The following is an 18,813-nucleotide window of genomic DNA, read 5'->3' on the forward strand; positions in this document are numbered from 1 at the left end:
TAATTCAAATGTGAATATTTTACCATAAAAACACATGTGACAGCATTTCAAACGGGTATAGCTGTTCAGTGATTCAAGTCTAACTGTTCTTCGTTACCACTTATAAATTAAAATTGGACTCGATATCAAAACAATTTAAGTACAGTGATGGACTACAAATGGAGTAAATAGTAACACATTCCTTTAAAAGCCACTGAAACCATGACTTTGTAGCTGTTTATATAAATAGGTCAGTCTTACACACACGCTGACCTAATGGAGTTACACGAGCAAAACTCATAGTAATATTACATAAATATGTCCCTGATGTTTTATCCCTAAATATTTATATCCCATTACATTTCATAGTCCAAGCTCAAATCTATTGTACAAGCAATCTCAAAAAGCTGTCTTACCATCTGCAAACTGAGCAGGTTTGAAGTGCAATTTGCCAAGATATACAGTTGTCATTTTTCAGAGTAAAGCTGCACTTTAAAATACCCTGGCAAAGTTATGCTTACACCAGAAAAGTACTGTTTGCAGTTTGAGATGGACAAGACACCTTTTTCTTTGTGTGCTAATAGCTGAAACCTTACTGTTCACAGCTCATATTTATATGGCATTCTGAAAGCATAGTTAATGTAACCAATTAATTTAAAATGGTTAGTAGCTTGTTGCTACTCAATTCATTGGTTAGTAATTGTTAGTATACGTGCTTGCCAAAGACTTTCTTCTCTAAAGATGTTTACATTCTTTTCTCCTGGGTAGAAGACAGGTACCAGTCCCTCTTTTTGCAGATGTGAGTTGGTTCCCAGGGGACAGGCTGATGGCCATGCTGATTCTCACGGATATAAGCTGATCAAGTCAAAGTCACTTGTGTCTGTGAAGCTTTCAGATCAGCTGTTAGCTGTCACAAAGCACTTCAATAATATTTGCACTTACCATGAGCTATTCTCAAAACTAAATTAAATAAAATCACATTTTCCACACCTTTATCTCTCCAGTAAATCCATTTTGCTGCTACGTCAGTTACAATTCAGTTATTTGCTTGCATATGGTTCACTGATGTTTAACTGCTGCATGACAAATTTTCAGTAGCTTTTTATAACAGTAGAGTCAAAATAAATTCTGTTGTATCTGAAACTTTTAAAGGAACACTCCCAACTCTGACTTTAGTTTTGTTAAATTTAAATTATGTCAATTTTCAGTGCTGTTCTGTAAGTTCTGTAAACTTTAAGTAATGTTAAGTGTTGTTAATTTCAAGTGATGTTAGGTGTAAGCTCTGTTAATTTGAGTTTCTGTTACATTTAAATTCTGTTAAGTTTAGGTTCTGTCAAGTTCTGTTAAGTTTAGGTTCTGTCAAGTTTCAGTGTTGTTAAGTTTAAGCAATGTTAATTCCTGTTCAGTTTCAGTAATACTAACTTTAAGTTCTCTTAGGTGTCCTTTCTGTTATGTTTCAGTGATGTTCAAGAAGGGCCGAGATGGCTCTGCCCAGAGAGTTGGATAGGGTGCAGCAGGAGAACTCAGGAGCTTCTGTGGCAACACAGACAATTCATTTAGAAGCCTTGAAGCCTGTCTCATTCACTGCTAGGGGGGAGAAAAGCATGCTGAGATGGCAGCTTGGAGCTGAGAGTTTTCCAGCTGAGTCCCCACAGGCAGGGGCACGGTGAGGAACCTGTAACAGTCCATTGGAAAGTGCCACAGATTCGGGATTTGTGGTGCACGGGCAGCCCGAACTGGGCAGATTGTGAGGGGGAAAAGTTGATCCCAAAAAGGTCCAGTGTAGCAAACTGAGACACAAATTAGCAAGTTCTGGCTTTCTCCCTGTTTCCAAGGCAACACATTCCTCAGGTGCTCCCTCCAGCAAGGGGGGCTATGAGGAATGTGGAGCTCTGCTTTCCCACCCTTCTTGGCAGGGCTCCCGGGTTGCTGCGACCTCACTCCTTTTTCCTCTGGGTCAGATGCAGCAGTGATGAGAGAGAAAAGCAAAACACAGTCTAAAGCAGAGGTAAATCCTCCGTTTCCACTAACTAATTGCTCTAATATTGATCAAGATTTAGAAAAAAATTTGGATTCAAATGAACAATTCCTTGCCTTACCTGTATGATATGGTCATGATGATGTAAATCCACGATATGAAACTCTTTCTCATCACCATGATACACCCAAGCAAAACAACTTTCCAGCTAATTCAATTAAGTCTGTGCCATTTGGAACCTCAGGTCCTGAGGTCTTTTGGGTGCAATTTTTAGACCGCAACCAACCAAAATTGACCTGCAGCCTGACTCATTGTGGTAAAACAATTTACATTACAGGCATGCCGGACACTGGTGTAGATGTCACACTAATTTCTTACATGTTTTGGCCCAGTGATTGGGATTTAGTAGCTCCTGCAGGTTCACTCATAAGGATTGGAGGTGCTACTGTGTGTTTGCAAAGTGCATCCATGATTAACATTACAGGTCCTGAAGGAAGGACAGCAATGGTACATCCTTTTGTTGTTCAGAAGCCTCTCACCGTCTGGGGGAGAGACATCCTGTCCCAATGGGGAGCAAAACTGGAAGTGGGCCTGTAATGGAAACCACATCAAAAACCTACCACTTTAAAGCTGAACTGCAAAACTGATCATTCTGTATGGATTGATCCATGGGCTTCAACAGTGAATAAATGAAATATCCTTAAAAGATTGGTAAAGGGGCAATTACAGCAAGGTCACATCACACCCACAAACAGTCCCTGGAATTCAGCAGTGTTCATCATCCACAGCCATAGCTGTCCAAAACTAGCTGCCTTTTCTGGCAGCAGGCCAACTCACCTCTCTGAAGGAGCAAGTTTGACAAAAAAAGACACTTTCTTCAGAATTTCTTGTCTTTGGCTTTCCTTTTGTTTCTGTTGGCTTCATTGGGTCAATGGTGACCCTCTTAGTCATCATTGTGGTAGCAATGGCATCCAAAGCCTGCTCTCTTCTACTCTTCACTAAGGATGTAAATACTAATGATGCATAGTATGGCAACAAAAATAATTAATGTTTTCCATTTCCAGAGCTGTGTGAATATTGACTGTCTAATCTTCACAGCAGACCAGACAGATAAATGTTTCTGCTTTAGTTATTGCCTCCAGAACCTTAAGTGACATGGTCCCAAAGCTGGAGCTCCCCAGATCCTTCTCTTGGCTATTTCCTAACAGTGAGCTGTCTTATTAAGTCCATACAGAACAAAAAGTCTTGACCATTTTATTTTTCTGCATCTCTTTTTCTCTTTTTGAAGTGATGGACCATCACATCTCTTTTTTTCAGTCCTCTGCTTGCTGTACACCAATGTCTCAACAGGGTGGGAACAGGATTTACAATGGGTGTAGCACAAGTCAGGCTTGGGCAGGGGCTCTGCTTTTTGGATCTCATACATTGCTGCAATATAAAAGCTACAACCACTTTTCTGGGTGTAATCACAGAAGCCACTTGATATGAAGTCCTGCTCATTATTTTGTCAAGGTTTTTTGTCCAAACATTGATGTCTTAGGGAAGCACAAGAAATAAATTAAACTTCCATTAATTCTTTGGTGCAATTTTTGCCTCAGGGTGTTAGATGCTACTACTGCGTGCTGTTAAGAACCTGTTGTGTTTTATTCTATGGTGTCTAAAAAATTATTTTTAGAGTTACTAAAACATTTGGAGAATTCCCACGTGTCAGAGACTGAAATGTTTTAATTTATGGCTTAAACATCTCCATGAAAGATTTCTGTGTATTATAGCAAAACTTCCCCACTTTCCCCTACATGCTCTTGAAAATACAAGTGCCACTCCAGCCTTCTTGCAGCACCTTTCAGGCACTGGAACGCTTCAATTTTTTCAACTAAACCCAAATAATAGAACTTTACTATTGTCAAAGGCTTCCAGTTGTTACACAGCAACGTTTTTGTTCTATTCCTTCAGTTTTATAAATCTGTTAGGCTCCATCCTGCTCTCAATTTCTCTCAGTTTTACTTATTTTCAATGCAATCATCACATCTTTTAGGCCACTCTATGCTAACTTTGTCTGGTTTGCTGAAAGGGCAATACCTTTATGTTTTATGCCATTAGCAAGGAAAAGAGATGTGTTGTCCTTTGAGATTAAAATCACTCTGGTATGCCCCAGTATATGTGGAACTGCACAGCATTAACTAACATACAAAAACGAACATTCCCACTGCTGTTTTAACCACAAACAAATAGCTCTTAATTACTACTAAATTCTCAACTTCCAATTTCCATAATATTCCGTGGAATAAGTCATGTAAACCTTGTAGATACTTTGGTCACTATGTCCTTTATGCAACATCATCAGAGGAAACATGCAATCACAAAGCTGAAAAACAGAAAACTCTGTGATTGAAGACTTTTCGTCTTATGACTAAAAGATTTTTAGTCTTATGACTTTCTTTAAGCCTTTTAGTCTGAAAAATTCCTTGTTATGCAAGAAATCTGTTTCCTAACTTGTTCTGACAAATGTCACGGGTGGAAAAACTCTCTAAGGGAAGATTTATGATCTATAGGATAGTTTTCTTTCTCTGTATTTTCCAGGAGACTGAATTACTCAAATACAAACCGCTCTTTGATTTGTGTGTCTCCATGTTCAGCACAAAGAAATGAAATCAGGAAAGGGAAAGCTACAACACTCATTATCTGTGGGTAACTTTTTGGCACCAAAATATTATTAAAAACTAGAAAGTGCTGAGGCACTAGCATAGAATGATGCAGCAGAAACAGGGTTCTCTGCAGGAAAAGCTATTTTTGTTCTGTTCTTCATGCTGGTCACCATGTTGGCAGGCACATCAACACCCCAGCATATGGTTTTGAGTAGAGACTGCCAGAACACCACACACAGAGGGTTGCTCTTCATGGGAGGAGTTCAATTGGGATCTCTTAGGAGGTCAGGGTAACAGCTGAAATGCCACAGGACATACCCAGAGCAGAAGTAATCGTAAGGATAAGCCAGTTCAGGACTTGTCACCTCTGAACAGCAAAATAGAAGTGAGAATGCAACTCTCCTTTCTCAGAGAAGACTCCAAGGAGTAACCAAACAGCAACCAAACACCTGAGACACAGCTCAGTTTTCCTCTAGCTAGGTCACAATTGCCTTGGTACCTTGGGGACTCAGTGTGGCCAGTGGCCACAACACAGATCTTCTGAACTTACACTGACGGGGACTGAGCCCATTTGCACTTTTAAGTGGAGTTTCAAGGGGGTAAGTTTAGTCAGCCTGGAAAGGACAAATGCAGCTGCAAAATCTGAGCAAGAACAGTCAGTAAGGTCTTGTTTCAAGAACGCCTCTGAATAAATTTTATGCTAAGTTAAATGTTGCTTCAGTTCTTCCCTGAATCAGGACTGAATGCCAGAACCACCAGACTTCAGGGATTATGAGAGGTTGATTTCACTGGGATACAGTATCTCCTTTTTTGCAAGTTGCTTTTTTATTTGTTACAACATCAATACACCTGAAAAGAAGAGAAAGGCCACACTGGAAAACATTTAAATGCATTCTGATCTCTGTGAACCAGCAGTAACTGCAGCTGATGCCACAGCTGTAGCATTCTCAAACTGCTCAGACACCCAAATCAAACCAAGAGCATTCAGCACTTTTAAATTCTTGGAGACCCACTCTTTGTGGTTTGCATATAAACCTGAGAAAAATAATACTCTTAACACTGAAAGATGATGCTTTAGGTAATGGAATATGATATTCTGAAGTCAAATAGCTGCTGCAGAATTACAGTTACCTGCATAAGTACATGGAATATTTTAAATCATTAAGATCTGGACTGCATATAGTGGAGAATAAGTAAGTTTGAACAACATGCATGGCAAATGTAAAAATATTACTTGATGACCTACAGTTTTAAATTGCCCAAGACACATTCAAAAGTAATCAGATGCTCAGTTTCCACTCTCATCTCTTTGCTAAGTCTGGATATCCTCATTACTGGTAAATAAAATTTTAAATCTCTGGCTTTATGCAATTAAACTGATGTCAAATCTAGGGCATTTTAATATTTGTTTTGTATTTTTCTCCCATTTGTGAGTTCTGCTGATTCAGTATTTTTATACAAAAATCAAAACATCATTTGCTGGTATAAAAGGCATTTTAGTATATTTTCAATGTATAGAGGTTTTCAGTCCAGGTAAAAATAGACCAGCTATAAATTAGTGTATTTCACATACAAAAATTATCCTTGTGTTAACATCTCAGTTCATAAACTAGTCACAAACTGCTTAAAAAGAGGCACTTAAAAAAATCTGCACTTGGCCAAAACCAATAGCCATAAATTTTAATTACTAGAAAAGTCTACCAGGCCTTCTCCTTGTAACATGGTTATCAGACCAACAGGCACAGTGATCACTTGGTATTATCAGCTGGAAGTAGAAAACAGTTTCAATCTCTCTTGTTGCTTATTCCCCTCATTTCAAGGAAAGGCACAGTGGTTACCTCAAGGCAACAGTTGATGCTTTCCTCCAGAATAAGCCCCAGCACCCTCTTGTGCTTTTGAAACAATTTGTTGAACTGTTTGCACCATTTGCACATACCTATGTGGGGAAAACCCCCACTCCTGCTGCAGGTGAAGCTAAGAACTGGTGTTAAGCACTCTCATCTGACACTAACTTTTAGGACCTGTTTCTTTGGTCACATGTTGTTTAATTATGAAACATGCTGGTCCACAGTGGACAGTATTTTCATTCATCCTGAGCATTGGCAACCTTTCCAGTTTATTGCAACACCTGGCCACATGTGTTGATGCAGAACCCAATCCTATCTGTCCCTGAGCCAACAGCATTGTCCCAGCAGTGCTGGCTGTTTCAAGAGGCAGTCAATACCCATGTGAAGCCATGTTAATCATTTCCCTGAATACCCAGGGTATGGAGGGGGTGGGGGATACTGTATCACAGTCTGTGGGGCTGCAGTATAACGTGGAGGTAGGTCAGCTGGGTGCTCCATCTCATGTTCATAACTGTATGGTGGTGGAGCCACTGAAATGGGAGAAAAAAGAACACAGAGTTAAAAAACTGTTTTTCAGATGCAGCCTTCAAGTATTTTCTTGCTGATATCCAGACTTGCATGCAACTGATAAAAAACCTGGCAATTCATTCATTTTTTCCCAGACTGCCATTATACAGTCAATTTATATCAATGTGAGTCATTGTTTATTGCCCTTTACTTCCCTCCTTAGCTGTGTGCCTACCAACAGGCTGTGCCTGTAACAGTGTCTGAGTGCCTGTATGGCACATGACACCAGGAGAATGTGGTAGAGCTAAACATTTTTGGGGGACAAAGGCTGAGTTTATCAGATCCATTCCCTTCCACCTCCTTCAGCAGCAACAGGGATTTATGTAATGTCAAAATGATGGCAGTCAGGGTTCTTGATCTCCACAGACACCTCAAACACCCTCTGGATCTCCAGGTGCCACACTGTGGCAAGCACATCAGCATCACACTCCCAGGGCAAGACATCTTAGCATGGCTTGGGCTGAGGAAGAACAAAGCTTTCACCTTGCTCACACCAATGGGGACATCTCAGGAGGGCCCAGCATTCATAAACTGGATTAGGCATTTAGGAGGCAACAAAAATAATCAGAAGTAGCTGAAAACTTTTTCTCAATTACTTCTAATAACATTAAAGAAAAAGGATTAATTCACTGACAAAAAAGACAGCGAATGCTGCCGAATGATAGCAGGTAAGAACTAAAGGCTCTTTATCAGCATACAAATAGAGTATTCTCTACAAATTTTAAGGTCCAGAGTCTCCTCATATGTCCATTTATGTCACCACAGATGCTCTCCTGTCCCCTCCATACATGTCTCAGGCAGACTGGCAACAAAACTGTACTAGCAAAGAGTGGAAACAGAAACCAAGGATGTTTGTCATGGGGGAAGAGACTCAAATCCCACTGTGCCATGAAAAGCATGCTCTGCTCTCTTGAACACTGCACTGCTGCTGTGGCTGAGGCAGAAGCAAGAGCATCCTCACACTTGCTGTTCCTGTCCAAAGCAGGTAATGGCAGGGGCAGTGTTGGCCACAAGCCATGCAGCCAAACCAGGTCAGTCATTATTCCAGAAGCGCTCAAGACAGCAGGAACACAGAAAACATTTCCAAGCTTCCCCACCCTCCAAAATCTGCTGCTGAGAGGAAGAGCTGCTCAAACTGATGCTTGAACTAGAGGCCTTGAGGTGGAGTCAAACTGCCTAGAGATTGAGAGATAAGGGTGTGTCATTGCAGAAACAGACTTGGGGAGGAAAAGGTTACAGCCCTGGAGTTTTCATTTTGTTCTGCTTTTTACAGCTTGCAGCAACTATTTATTTTTGAAGTAGCTCTTCATGGTTGAGAATATTGCCATTTCCTTTCATACTCATCACTGTACACAAAAAAATGTTGAAATTATAAGGATGATCACAGATGCTTTCAATCTAACTGGAAACTAATACTGTGAGGGAGAAAACAGACATTAGAGCTGGTATAATAAAGAAATACATAAAAAGTATTGCATAGCTTGTTGATAAGTATATATAATGCACCTGAGGTTCTCTGCAAACTCTGCAACAGGAGGGAATATAAAAGTAGGGATCTCTAGGAGTGGGATGACAAGACTTCATGCATGGAACACCTCTGTGTTTTATCACAATGAACTCCCAAAGTTATCCCAAGGCAATTGCTCCTGAATTTGTAATTAACAATGTCACTGAATTGCATAAACACCATTATGCTGCATCCAGGGCCTGCTTTTCTCTTCAACAATGTGGCCATTTCCATATGGTAGATGTGGAATTGAGGCAAATGTGCCTTGCAGACCCCAGCTGGCTTGGTGCCACCCCCTTTGGTGCTCCCAGAGTGGTGCAAGTTGACGAGTGTGGTGCAGTGAGTGACTCTACACCAAGCTGGCTCATACACAGCCATATGTACCAGCTCACACTCACTCTGGACACAGCTGCACTGCCCCAGAGGCACGAGGGGTCCCTACTGTCCCCTGGGATGCTGCACACCCTGTGACACCTCTGGCTTAGACCCTGTGCCTTCCTGCTGCTGCCTGCACCTCAAAAAATGACATCACAACAATTCTAACTCACAGAGAAGCTTGCACTGAGCAGGTCCAAACCTCAGCTAACTTTGACTAAGGCACAAACAGGTACCTCAGCACCATGTCCCCACCTGGGCCTGGGGGAAGGGGGTAGAACTAGGTGATCTCTTAAGGTCCACCCTAACCCAGTGCATTCTATGATTTTATAACCATTGTCTAAATTTGTACTCCAAATTGCAGTTCAGGCATGATGCCAGATGGATGCAGAGATTGAGCACTGCATCCTAGCCAGCAGTCCCTCCTGCTGGGACATGCAGTACAGAACACCCTGCAGAGATGCCCATGGGCTTTTGTAGAACCCAGCTGAGATCCTGCAGCACCCAGCAGTGCTCGTGAGCTCTGGGCAAAAACCAGTCAGCTCAGGTGGCATCAGACTCCACATCACTACTCAAAGCCTTTGCACTATGGTCCACAGACCTTATTGTGCAGGTTTTCCCCCTTCTATGATATGCCTGGCCTCCACTATATTGGACAATGCAAAGGAGCCAGCTGCACATGAAGAACAAATACAAAAACCAGAACATTACAGAAGAAAAAGTGATCTATAGCCAGAGAGCCTCCAGCACTGGGAGATGGAGGCTTATTTGTCCTGTAAAATGCAGCACTGCCCTGAGCAAGGACTTGACACACTCCTGCAGGCTCCATGAGCCACCCAGCTGTGAAGTGTGTCCCCTGGCCAGATCTCCTTAGCCCACCCAGCAGCTGAACAAGCTCTCCCAGACAGAGCTGTGCTGCCAGACACTGCATGCTGAGCTGCCCTGCCTTTCTCTGCAGGAGCTGTGCTGTTCCCCTCCAGACTGAGAAGAGCCTCCTGCTGTAGTTACATTCCCCATTTACTTTGTGCCAGAGACTGAAATAGTTCATGCCTCAAACACTGATATAAAAGAGTTTTGCACATTATAACAAAAACTGTATAAAGAAGCTATAACCAAAGAAGCTTCCCTGAAGATCCCTGACAGGGACTTTGGACTGTAAGTTAAACCACCTAGATAAGATGCTATTGTTCAGTCATCTCAGGCCTAGGGAAAAACAAAGAAGGCTGAGGGAATGTATCCACAAGAAAGCCAAACCCAGCACAGATTCTTCCCTGGCTGTGTTTGGTGTTGGGGAGACCACAGCCCACAGCAGCCAGGTTTCCTCTCCCCAAAAATGAGGAGGGGCAGGAGTTTTTGTGCGTAACCTCTGGTCTGAGGCAGTGAACACCGATCCTCCCTCACACAAACCAGCCCAGCTGTGGAAGCCCCAACCCCACAGATGACATGTATGGGACATTCATGGGAGAGGCAGCTGAGGGAGTGCCATAATCCATCAAAGACCCCCTCCCCACCAAAGTGCCCCCCAGAGCCTTGCACCACAGGACTGCACGTGATGCAATGAACCCAGAGTCTGTTGTAAGGGACAATGGCAAAGTCCCCCTGCCCCAGGGAGGTGCCTGGGTTTTCCTACCTGGGCTGAGCCATATCATCTCATTGGATTCTATACTTTTTTGGGGGAACCATCACCACCAAGAAGCCCAGCTGGAGAGGATCAATGGAACTCACTGGGATCCATGGAGTGGTGATACTTTCCTTATTCTGTCTCTGTCACCTACCTTTCTGCCCCCCACATATTTTCTATTTCTTTCTCTCTCTCATGTCAGACCAAACCCATACTATTGTCACTGGCATATGGTCTCGTTTGCATCTTAATTTGGGCAGAGGCATTTCTAACAATTTTAATAACCAGATCATGAGTGTGGAGCTGTAACTCTCCAAGGATAACACTCCTGCCATGACCACAGGCACTCTGGCAGGGCTGAACCTTTGGTTCCTTACCTGGGTACGTGTTGATGGTGCTGATGTGCGTTGCTCGGATGACCCCAACCCGAGTCTCACGGGTGCTTTTCACGCACATGCAGATACAGATGGCAATCCCAGCAAGCACTCCCATCATAAATACTATGCCAAAAACAATTCCAGCTATTGCTGTGCCTCTGCAAGGGGAACACAGACATGCAGTCAGACTCAGACAAATCATGTTATAAAGCAAAATTATTTTCTCAAGAGCAGCCTCTATGTGACAAAAACTGCATTTTAATTACTGAAAAGGCCTCAAATCTTGATCCAACAAAAGGCATGATCCATCAAGGCATGTGAATATGAAAAATGAAAGACATCTGAAAAGAAAACGAGAAATTCTTTCAAAGTCACCTTTGCAATTGTGTCAGATCACTCTGCTGATTTATCATACATTAAATCCTCCTGTTTTAGGACCATCTAAATTTATCTACTTTTACTTACATTATGAGGAATAATTCCTTCCTTTTCCCCTTGTCATGTAGGATCTCTTTTTTTCTGAAAGGCTTTGGTGTGGTGTTGTAAGGTCCTCAAGACAAGGTGAGAGATGAGAATTTGACTCCATGTTCTCAGAAGGCTGACTTATTATTTTATGATATATTAAAAGAAATTATATACTAAAACTATGTAAAGAAAGAGAAAGGATACATCAGAAAGCTAGAAAAGAATGATAATGAGAGCTCGTGACTGACTCCTCAGAGTCTAACACAGCTGATGATGATTGGTCATTAATTAAAAACAACCCATACAGAAGGAATCAAAAATGCACCTGTTGGTAAACAATCTCCAGACCCCATTCCAAAGCAATGAGATGATCACTGTTTTCATTTCTTTTCTGAGGCATCTCAGCTTCTCAGGAGAAAAATCCTGGCAAAGGGATTTTTCAGCAAATATCATGGTGACTTATTGGTATGATTTTCTTTTGAAAAGAAAGACCAAGTTACCCCAGCAATATATTTCAGAAGCATCCATGTGCATGATATACTTTCACAGAATATTGTCATTGTTTTATTCTAGGTCAAAAAGTCCTCCTGCTGTGCTTCTGAGCCCACAGATTAAGGATAGCATCCTCTTCTCAAGGATGAGCAGCATAAAGCAAAGCAACACCACCCTTTCACACATTTGCTGCTTCAGCCAGCACACATATCCGAGGCTTACAAAATTTCTTTTAAAATGATCCAGAGGAAAGAATTTAACTCAGCTCCTGAAATAATGAATCAGAATTTCCTTGAAATTTTAATATAGAGAAAGGAAAGAAAGCTTTATTGTACTCACACATTGGAGAAAAACCTTGGAAAACCTCAAAAAAAAGAACCTCACTAAGAGACACTGAAGAGCTTCCAATAATACTGAGAGCAAAATCAGACTTTTTGATGAACCCTGCTTCACTCAGGTTAGTTGCCAGCTACAGGCAGTTAAGCATGTTATATGAAAGATGCTATTTAAAGCCTACCCTTTCATGGAAAAAGCCCAGTGACTTGGCAGAAATATTCTTACTTTGTGCCTCTCTTCATCTTCCAGCAAAGACTCCAAATTGCAACCTTGCTGGCAACCTTTCTACTGAATATTTTAAGCAATCCAAATTGATAGTTTGTCAGCATGAACAAGCCTCACTAGGAATTACTGCAATGTAGAGAATACAACAGGCACTGCAATACCACAAATATTAAGAGGAGTCTAAACCATAGTTTAGATTCCCCACAGAAGCATGGGAAAACATAGCAGGTCTGTTTTTCAAAATGCTGATCGTCTGCTCACTTCAAAAAACTGAGCAAGAATCAGGATGGACTCAATACTTGAAAATAAGATCTTCTATTTGGGAATCTAAATATGAATTTTAGAGCTTGTTTTTAGGCCCCAGCTATTCAGGAACTTGGCCATGATTTGCAGTACAATCACTTAATTGTACACTATAAGTAAACACAGAACATATGGTGTTGTAATAAATACACTGCCAGAGAGCTAAATCGTTTTCTGCTGTTCTGCAGCAATGAATGAAGAGTGTGCAGGGAGAACAAACCTGGTAATGTTTTGCAGAATATATGAAGCCCTAATTAACACAAGCCTAACTCATGACAGCAAACACCTGGCTGTAAAACCAGTAGCTCAAAATGCCCAGGAGATCAAGCGCTTTGCATTAACCACCATGAGTAACTGAGAAACACACTTAGAATAACTGGCATCTAAGAAAAAAGAAGTCTTTTCCTTTCAGAGATGCTCTTGTAAGAAAATCAAGGCAACAATATCACTGTCTTGAGGGAAAATGCCATAGGAGACAATAGTTTGATTCAGAAGATGCTTTAAAACTTGACTCTCTTCATGCTAGAAGATTCTCTAATAATATCACAATTAAAAACTATGGTACCCCTTTTACAAACAAGTGATTTGCTACTGCTTTCGCTACATTCACTTGGTGGGTGAAGCACTGCATCAGAGTTGCAGGGAACTCCTTTATGCAGAAATAATCCCTCTCCCAGCTGGATTCCCAGCAGCAGAATCAGTCAGTTCACTGACCACTGCCCTCCAGTCCTGCACTGCTCTGTTCATGGTCCACTGCTGCCCAGCTCCCACATCCCTGGTACACTCTGCCTGGCTGATCTGCTAAACCCCAGAAACCACAGAAACAGCTCCTTGTGCTTCCAACCAGCTGCACCCTGAGGAAAACTCAACCTCCAACCCAGAAGCATGTAACACACAGCACATATTACATTCCCATGCTAAATTAAATTCCTGTATTAATAAAGCCCATTGTGTAACAGTTTAAATAGTTTGCCTTCACTATTTTCAAAGGCAAAGGCATCCCATTTACTCCAGAAGTGTTCAGCCAGATTCCATACCCCATTTGTGCTGAGAAATGGGCTGCACTCTTCATTGGCATGACACAGCTGTAGAAAGCCCCTCTGCATCTGCCTCCACCTGAAACTCAACAAGGACTGAGGTCCACTGTTAGAAAAGGCCTCTGAGCCTAAGCACAACTATACTGAGTGAGAGGACTCAAGGAGATGTACTCTTTCAAATGTACATAACAGAATACATCTAACTCCATACCACAGCTAATGGTGAGTCAGAATGCAAACTCACTCTGACTCACAGACCTGCCCTTGAAGCCCCTCACAATGGCCCCAGTGAAACCAGGAGCTCATTGCCTCCACTTGGCTGCATCTCCTCAGCATCAAATCCTGGCAGGACAGTGGTCATGTAGCAGCTTTTCTGGGCACACAGCACAAAAAGAAACGTTTGTTCTTTTTGTGGAAAGCCTATAACTAGAATATATGAGTTGGAAAATCCCAGCTTTAAAGAGACGGGGCAATGGAGAGGCATTTAAAAAGATTTTATTCCAGTATCAGTCTCATTGAAGGGTGAGACATAAGAGATGTAAAATTAATTGCTGTTCTATCAGAACCCAACCTATTTCCTGGTTACAATACCTTATAAATAATTTTCAGCCTATTAGCCTTTGCCACACAATGCTACTAATACTTCTAACACCAATCACCTATTATTTACCCCATGTGGTCTTGCTACAATGCAACTTGCACAGTTTTAATTCTCCAAAATATCTGGTCTTTTTGCAAGGCCATCATTTGAAACTTGTTTCAAGTTCAATCTCTCTCTCAACAATGCCATCTCTATTCTATGGCCTTTCTAAGTCAGCACACCTTATCTCAGAGTTTGCATACAAATGTACAAAAAAATGTACAAAATATACAAAAGCTTTGTGAGCTTTCAGTCAGGTTTTGAGAATTCTTTACAACTCCATTTCTCATATATGTGAAGAAAAATAAGCATGTATTTTTTTCTAACATGTTAAGGTTTCTCTTTGCCCTGTTACAAAATTTTTGAAAATAAATATCCTAAAAGCAAATATGCCTTTTTATTAAAGCCTGCTTGCTTTGTCCCTCTTTCACACACTGATATTTTAGATTTCTTTACAGAGACACAGAGGAATACAGTGGGGTTTAAAGCTGTTCAAGGGAAAGTGCCCAAGAGAAAAAGTGTCGCTTCTTGTAGAAGACTAAAGCTAAAGAAGACTTGGAAACTACACAGCAGAAACACAGAGCAACTAGGAAGTTTTTTAAAAAAGGGAACATTTTGAAGTTGAACAGTTTGAAGGAAAACATTATGCGAAGTCCTGACAGGGGAGGTATAACTTACTCTGAAGAAGGCTTCAAGCATCAGCTCCTTATTGCTCTTCAGTACAACCTTTTATACCCTTCATCCTACATGCCTTATACCTGTGTGCCCCCTGTACCCTTTGGTGGTTGGTCAGTGCACCCTGGCACTCCATGGCTCATTACCTTCAATACTGTTCACCTGTCCTGCACACCTGTAGCCCATCAGGGATGAGGCTCAGCTGCAGCCCCACTCCCAATTTCCACAAACTGTGTGCCTGCAAAGTCCTTCACAGAAACAAAGCCAATAAAGAGGAGAGGACTGCCACAGAAAAATAATACATGGGAAAGTAAAGACTGAGGGGAAAAGTAATTTTAAAGCTGTAGAAATGTCAAGAGACACTGTCAAGATAAAAATCAGCTATTTAAAGAAGCAGCTTTTCTCCTGTTTTTAGCAACATCCCACTGGAAAGAATATAAATCTCATTCCCAGCTTAACATTTCTGGCCCAGACAGATTGGTTAATTTTTTATTGTATCACTTGATGGATTTCTTTTCTGCAAACCCGTCCAGTCTTGACCTAAGCTCAGGTAAATTTTAGGACCCACAGCCTCAAGTGGCAAAGAATTTCCTGACTTAATGGAAAAGAGTCATATAGTCACAGAATGATTTATGTTGGAAGGGACCTCAAACACCATCTAGTTCCAACCTCCCTGCCATTGGTAGGGATGTCTTTTACCAGACCAGATAGCTCCAAGCCCATCCAAACTGGCCTTGAACACCTCCAGGGATAGGACTTCTCTGGACAACTTATTCTATTACTTTGCCATCTTCTCAGTAAAGAATTTTTCCTTAGCATCTAATTCAAACTTCCTTCTGTCAGTTTAAAACCACTATGTGTCTGACAAACTCTCCCCTCTGTGACTATTCTTAATTAAATACCCAATAGTTTTCTCTGGGGATCCCAGCCCTCAGCTCATCACATACCAGCTACCCCTTCCTTCTGCACTGCATGTGATTTTACAGACATTTAGAATCATGCCTGCCAGCCAACTCTTCCCCTGCAGAAACCTGGTCCCTCTTGGCTGCTCTGCCTACAGATTCCTTCATGCCTTGAAGCCCTGGCCACTCGTCACTGCATTTTTTTCTCAACCTCTTTTGCTGTTTCCTGAGAGCGTGGTATTAGATTTGTTTTTCTTGACTGTCAAACAGTTGGGAAAGAAGGTTTTTTGGCACTATTTACCATAGTACCAAGTCTCATTTCTGAGAGTAATGTCAGTCTAGAGCCCATGAAGTTCTCTGGGAGCCCAGCTCACTTTATAATACTGTATCAATTTAGGAACTCTCATTGTAGAAGGGACAGTGCTCTGCACCAGAGATGCATTTATACTGGCATAAAGGTATTTTCAGCCCGAAATTGCTAATGTTAGCAATTTTACAACAATTTGACCAAGTATGGCATGTTGTTAGAAACATGTGAGGATCAGTATTCCCACTGTCTTCACAATATTCATTACCATGTTACTGCAAGAAAGATGTGCCATTCTCAGACTTCGCTCAGCTCATCTCTTTTATCTCACCATCTTTCCTAATTCCAGTTCTTTATTAATTCCCCAATTAATTTATTGCCAACTCTCTGTATTTATTTGTTGGCACTGTACCTCTAGAATAATATTAGTAACAATGCATGCAATACACTTTGAAAAACTACTGCTAATATTAATAAATGCCTTTAATTTCTCACTCTTCAAGGCATTTGAAAAGAAGCATTGTGCCAGTGTCAAACTGCAACAAAGCTAACTGTTTTTTTAAAACTCACTCTCTGAGATAAAATAAAACAAAAAAAATCAATGATCTTTCATACTCTGATCCAGATATTCTTGTTTGGAAAAAATTACTATTTGGACTCAGACTCAGTGTGATTCAGAGGGAGGCAGTGTTGGACTATTTATCCAATTTGGTTGGCAAACCCCTTGGTTACTTGGACTAATTACAACTGCAGCAGCAGCACTGCTCAACTTTCACCTCTCTAAGAATCAAAGCACAAGAGAAGTCAGGATGACAAAGTGAGCTTCCAAAAAGTTATTAAACCCCAGTTATGGATCACTTTTGGCAGCTGGGTTGCTGAGTATAGACATCTAGGAGAATCACAGGGTAATGGTATTTCTAGTAATTCTTAACATATCCTTTCTAACACTGATTTTAATTATAGTAGCTTCTACAAACTCCATGAGCTCAATGCAGGTGCCTAAGTCACTATTCTGACTTCTGGACATCTTACCAGTTAGATCCTGAAATCTCTGACTTATGGACAGTCAAACCTGCATTGCTTTACCCAGGAGTGTATCTTAGATGGTATTTGTGAAAAACGCATATTTTATGATTGGCTTTTTGAAAATATTAAAATGAATATTATATGTGTTATGTTAGAAAGTTATGCTGTATTAATTTTTTAAGTAATGTGTTGAATATAGTTTTAGGCTATAACATAAAGTTGAAATAGAAACTATGCTATATAAGATACTTTTTTTAAACAAAGGACTCGCACTGAGATAGCAGCCACAGGACACCTAAATCTTTCAGAGAAAGAGAATTTATTGCTCCATTATCAGGAGAAACAAACTTCTTCCTGCCTCGCTCAGCCCTGAAGACCCCGGTTAGGACTATAAGGAAGAAGTTGACACTGACCAGACAGAATCCTTTGTTCAAATGGAATTTATGCATCATGTATGAGGTGTATGAATATGCCACAGGTTATTGTTTTTAAGGGTTAATCCTCTGTTTACGTGTGTCCTTTTTCAGGCTTATGCTGCCCAGAAAAAGGTACCTGGACATCTCTAACTCTTTGTTTCTATTGTCTCATATTGTCCTAATCCAAACTGTCCAAATTATTATTACTCTAATTATATTGCTATTTTTATAACCATTTTATTACTATTAAACATTTAATTTTTTTTTAAAAAGTGATTGGTGTTTTTCACAGTATTTCTGCCCAGCCTGAAACCAAACCTGTAGAGTCACAGTTGCCAGAAAGAATGATAGTTCAGCACCTTTTGGCATATCTGCTGCCTGCCTAATGCCTGTAACAAATCCCCAAAACAGCCACAGATGACATAATTTTGGTGTGCCAAGGAACATTCTGCACAAAGACACAGTGAGACAGTGGTCAGCGAGACAACTGTGCAGACACTGAGGGAAAGGGTCAGGAGATGGAGCTTTTAACACTTTTACCAAGGCAGGATGCAAATGACACAAAGATTAACTGATTTTTTAAGAAGGAAGGACTGCAATTGCTGTAATAAAAAGTAGCAATTCTTCAATATTTACAGGTCAATGCGCTATACAAGAGAAGTCAACGCTAGACATGGAAACCAACAGAGAACTCTGCCATGCTTCAAGGCATTTTCAGAGATGCCCTTCATTATCTTGCTGTTTCAACAAGCAAGCTATCTTGTCTTCATTGTTTCTCAGCTCTCTATCTGTTCTAATCAACTTCAGTTGCAGAGTTTTGCATAACAAAGGCTGGTCCTTCTTGTATTTCTCTACATAAAACCATTTCCTTGACAGCCCTTTGCCATCCAGCCACTACTGCAAGCATTGCAGCATGAGCTGTTGGTGCAGATGATGCCACATACTTTTTGTCTTTTCCTTTTATATATTCTCTGTATTCTTTACACATGTATTTCTAGCTCTGTATTCTATCGTTGTATCTGTGGCTAGTTTTCCCAGTACTTTTCCCTGCCTTTTCCCTAGGCAGAAAGACAAAACATATTTCAGAGCTCCA

At 41.0% G+C, this 18,813-nt stretch overlaps 1 protein-coding gene across 1 annotated transcript in view; it reads right to left on the reverse strand.

Moving 5' to 3' along the window:
- Positions 1 to 5,405: 5,405 nt before the first annotated feature.
- The window catches only part of CYYR1 (cysteine and tyrosine rich 1), a 29,923-nt gene continuing 16,515 nt past the window's right edge, over positions 5,406 to 18,813 (reverse strand). Inside the window, exons 3-4 of the mRNA XM_059466007.1 lie at positions 10,897 to 11,054; positions 5,406 to 6,979 (exon numbers count right to left, since the gene is read on the reverse strand). Coding sequence (XP_059321990.1) covers positions 6,846 to 6,979; positions 10,897 to 11,054 — 292 coding nt within the window. The 3' untranslated portion in view covers positions 5,406 to 6,845. The remainder of the gene's footprint in view (positions 6,980 to 10,896; positions 11,055 to 18,813) is intronic.

This window comes from Ammospiza nelsoni, chromosome 2 (genome assembly GCF_027579445.1).
Source record: "Ammospiza nelsoni isolate bAmmNel1 chromosome 2, bAmmNel1.pri, whole genome shotgun sequence".
Classification (NCBI taxonomy): Eukaryota; Metazoa; Chordata; class Aves; order Passeriformes; family Passerellidae; genus Ammospiza; species Ammospiza nelsoni.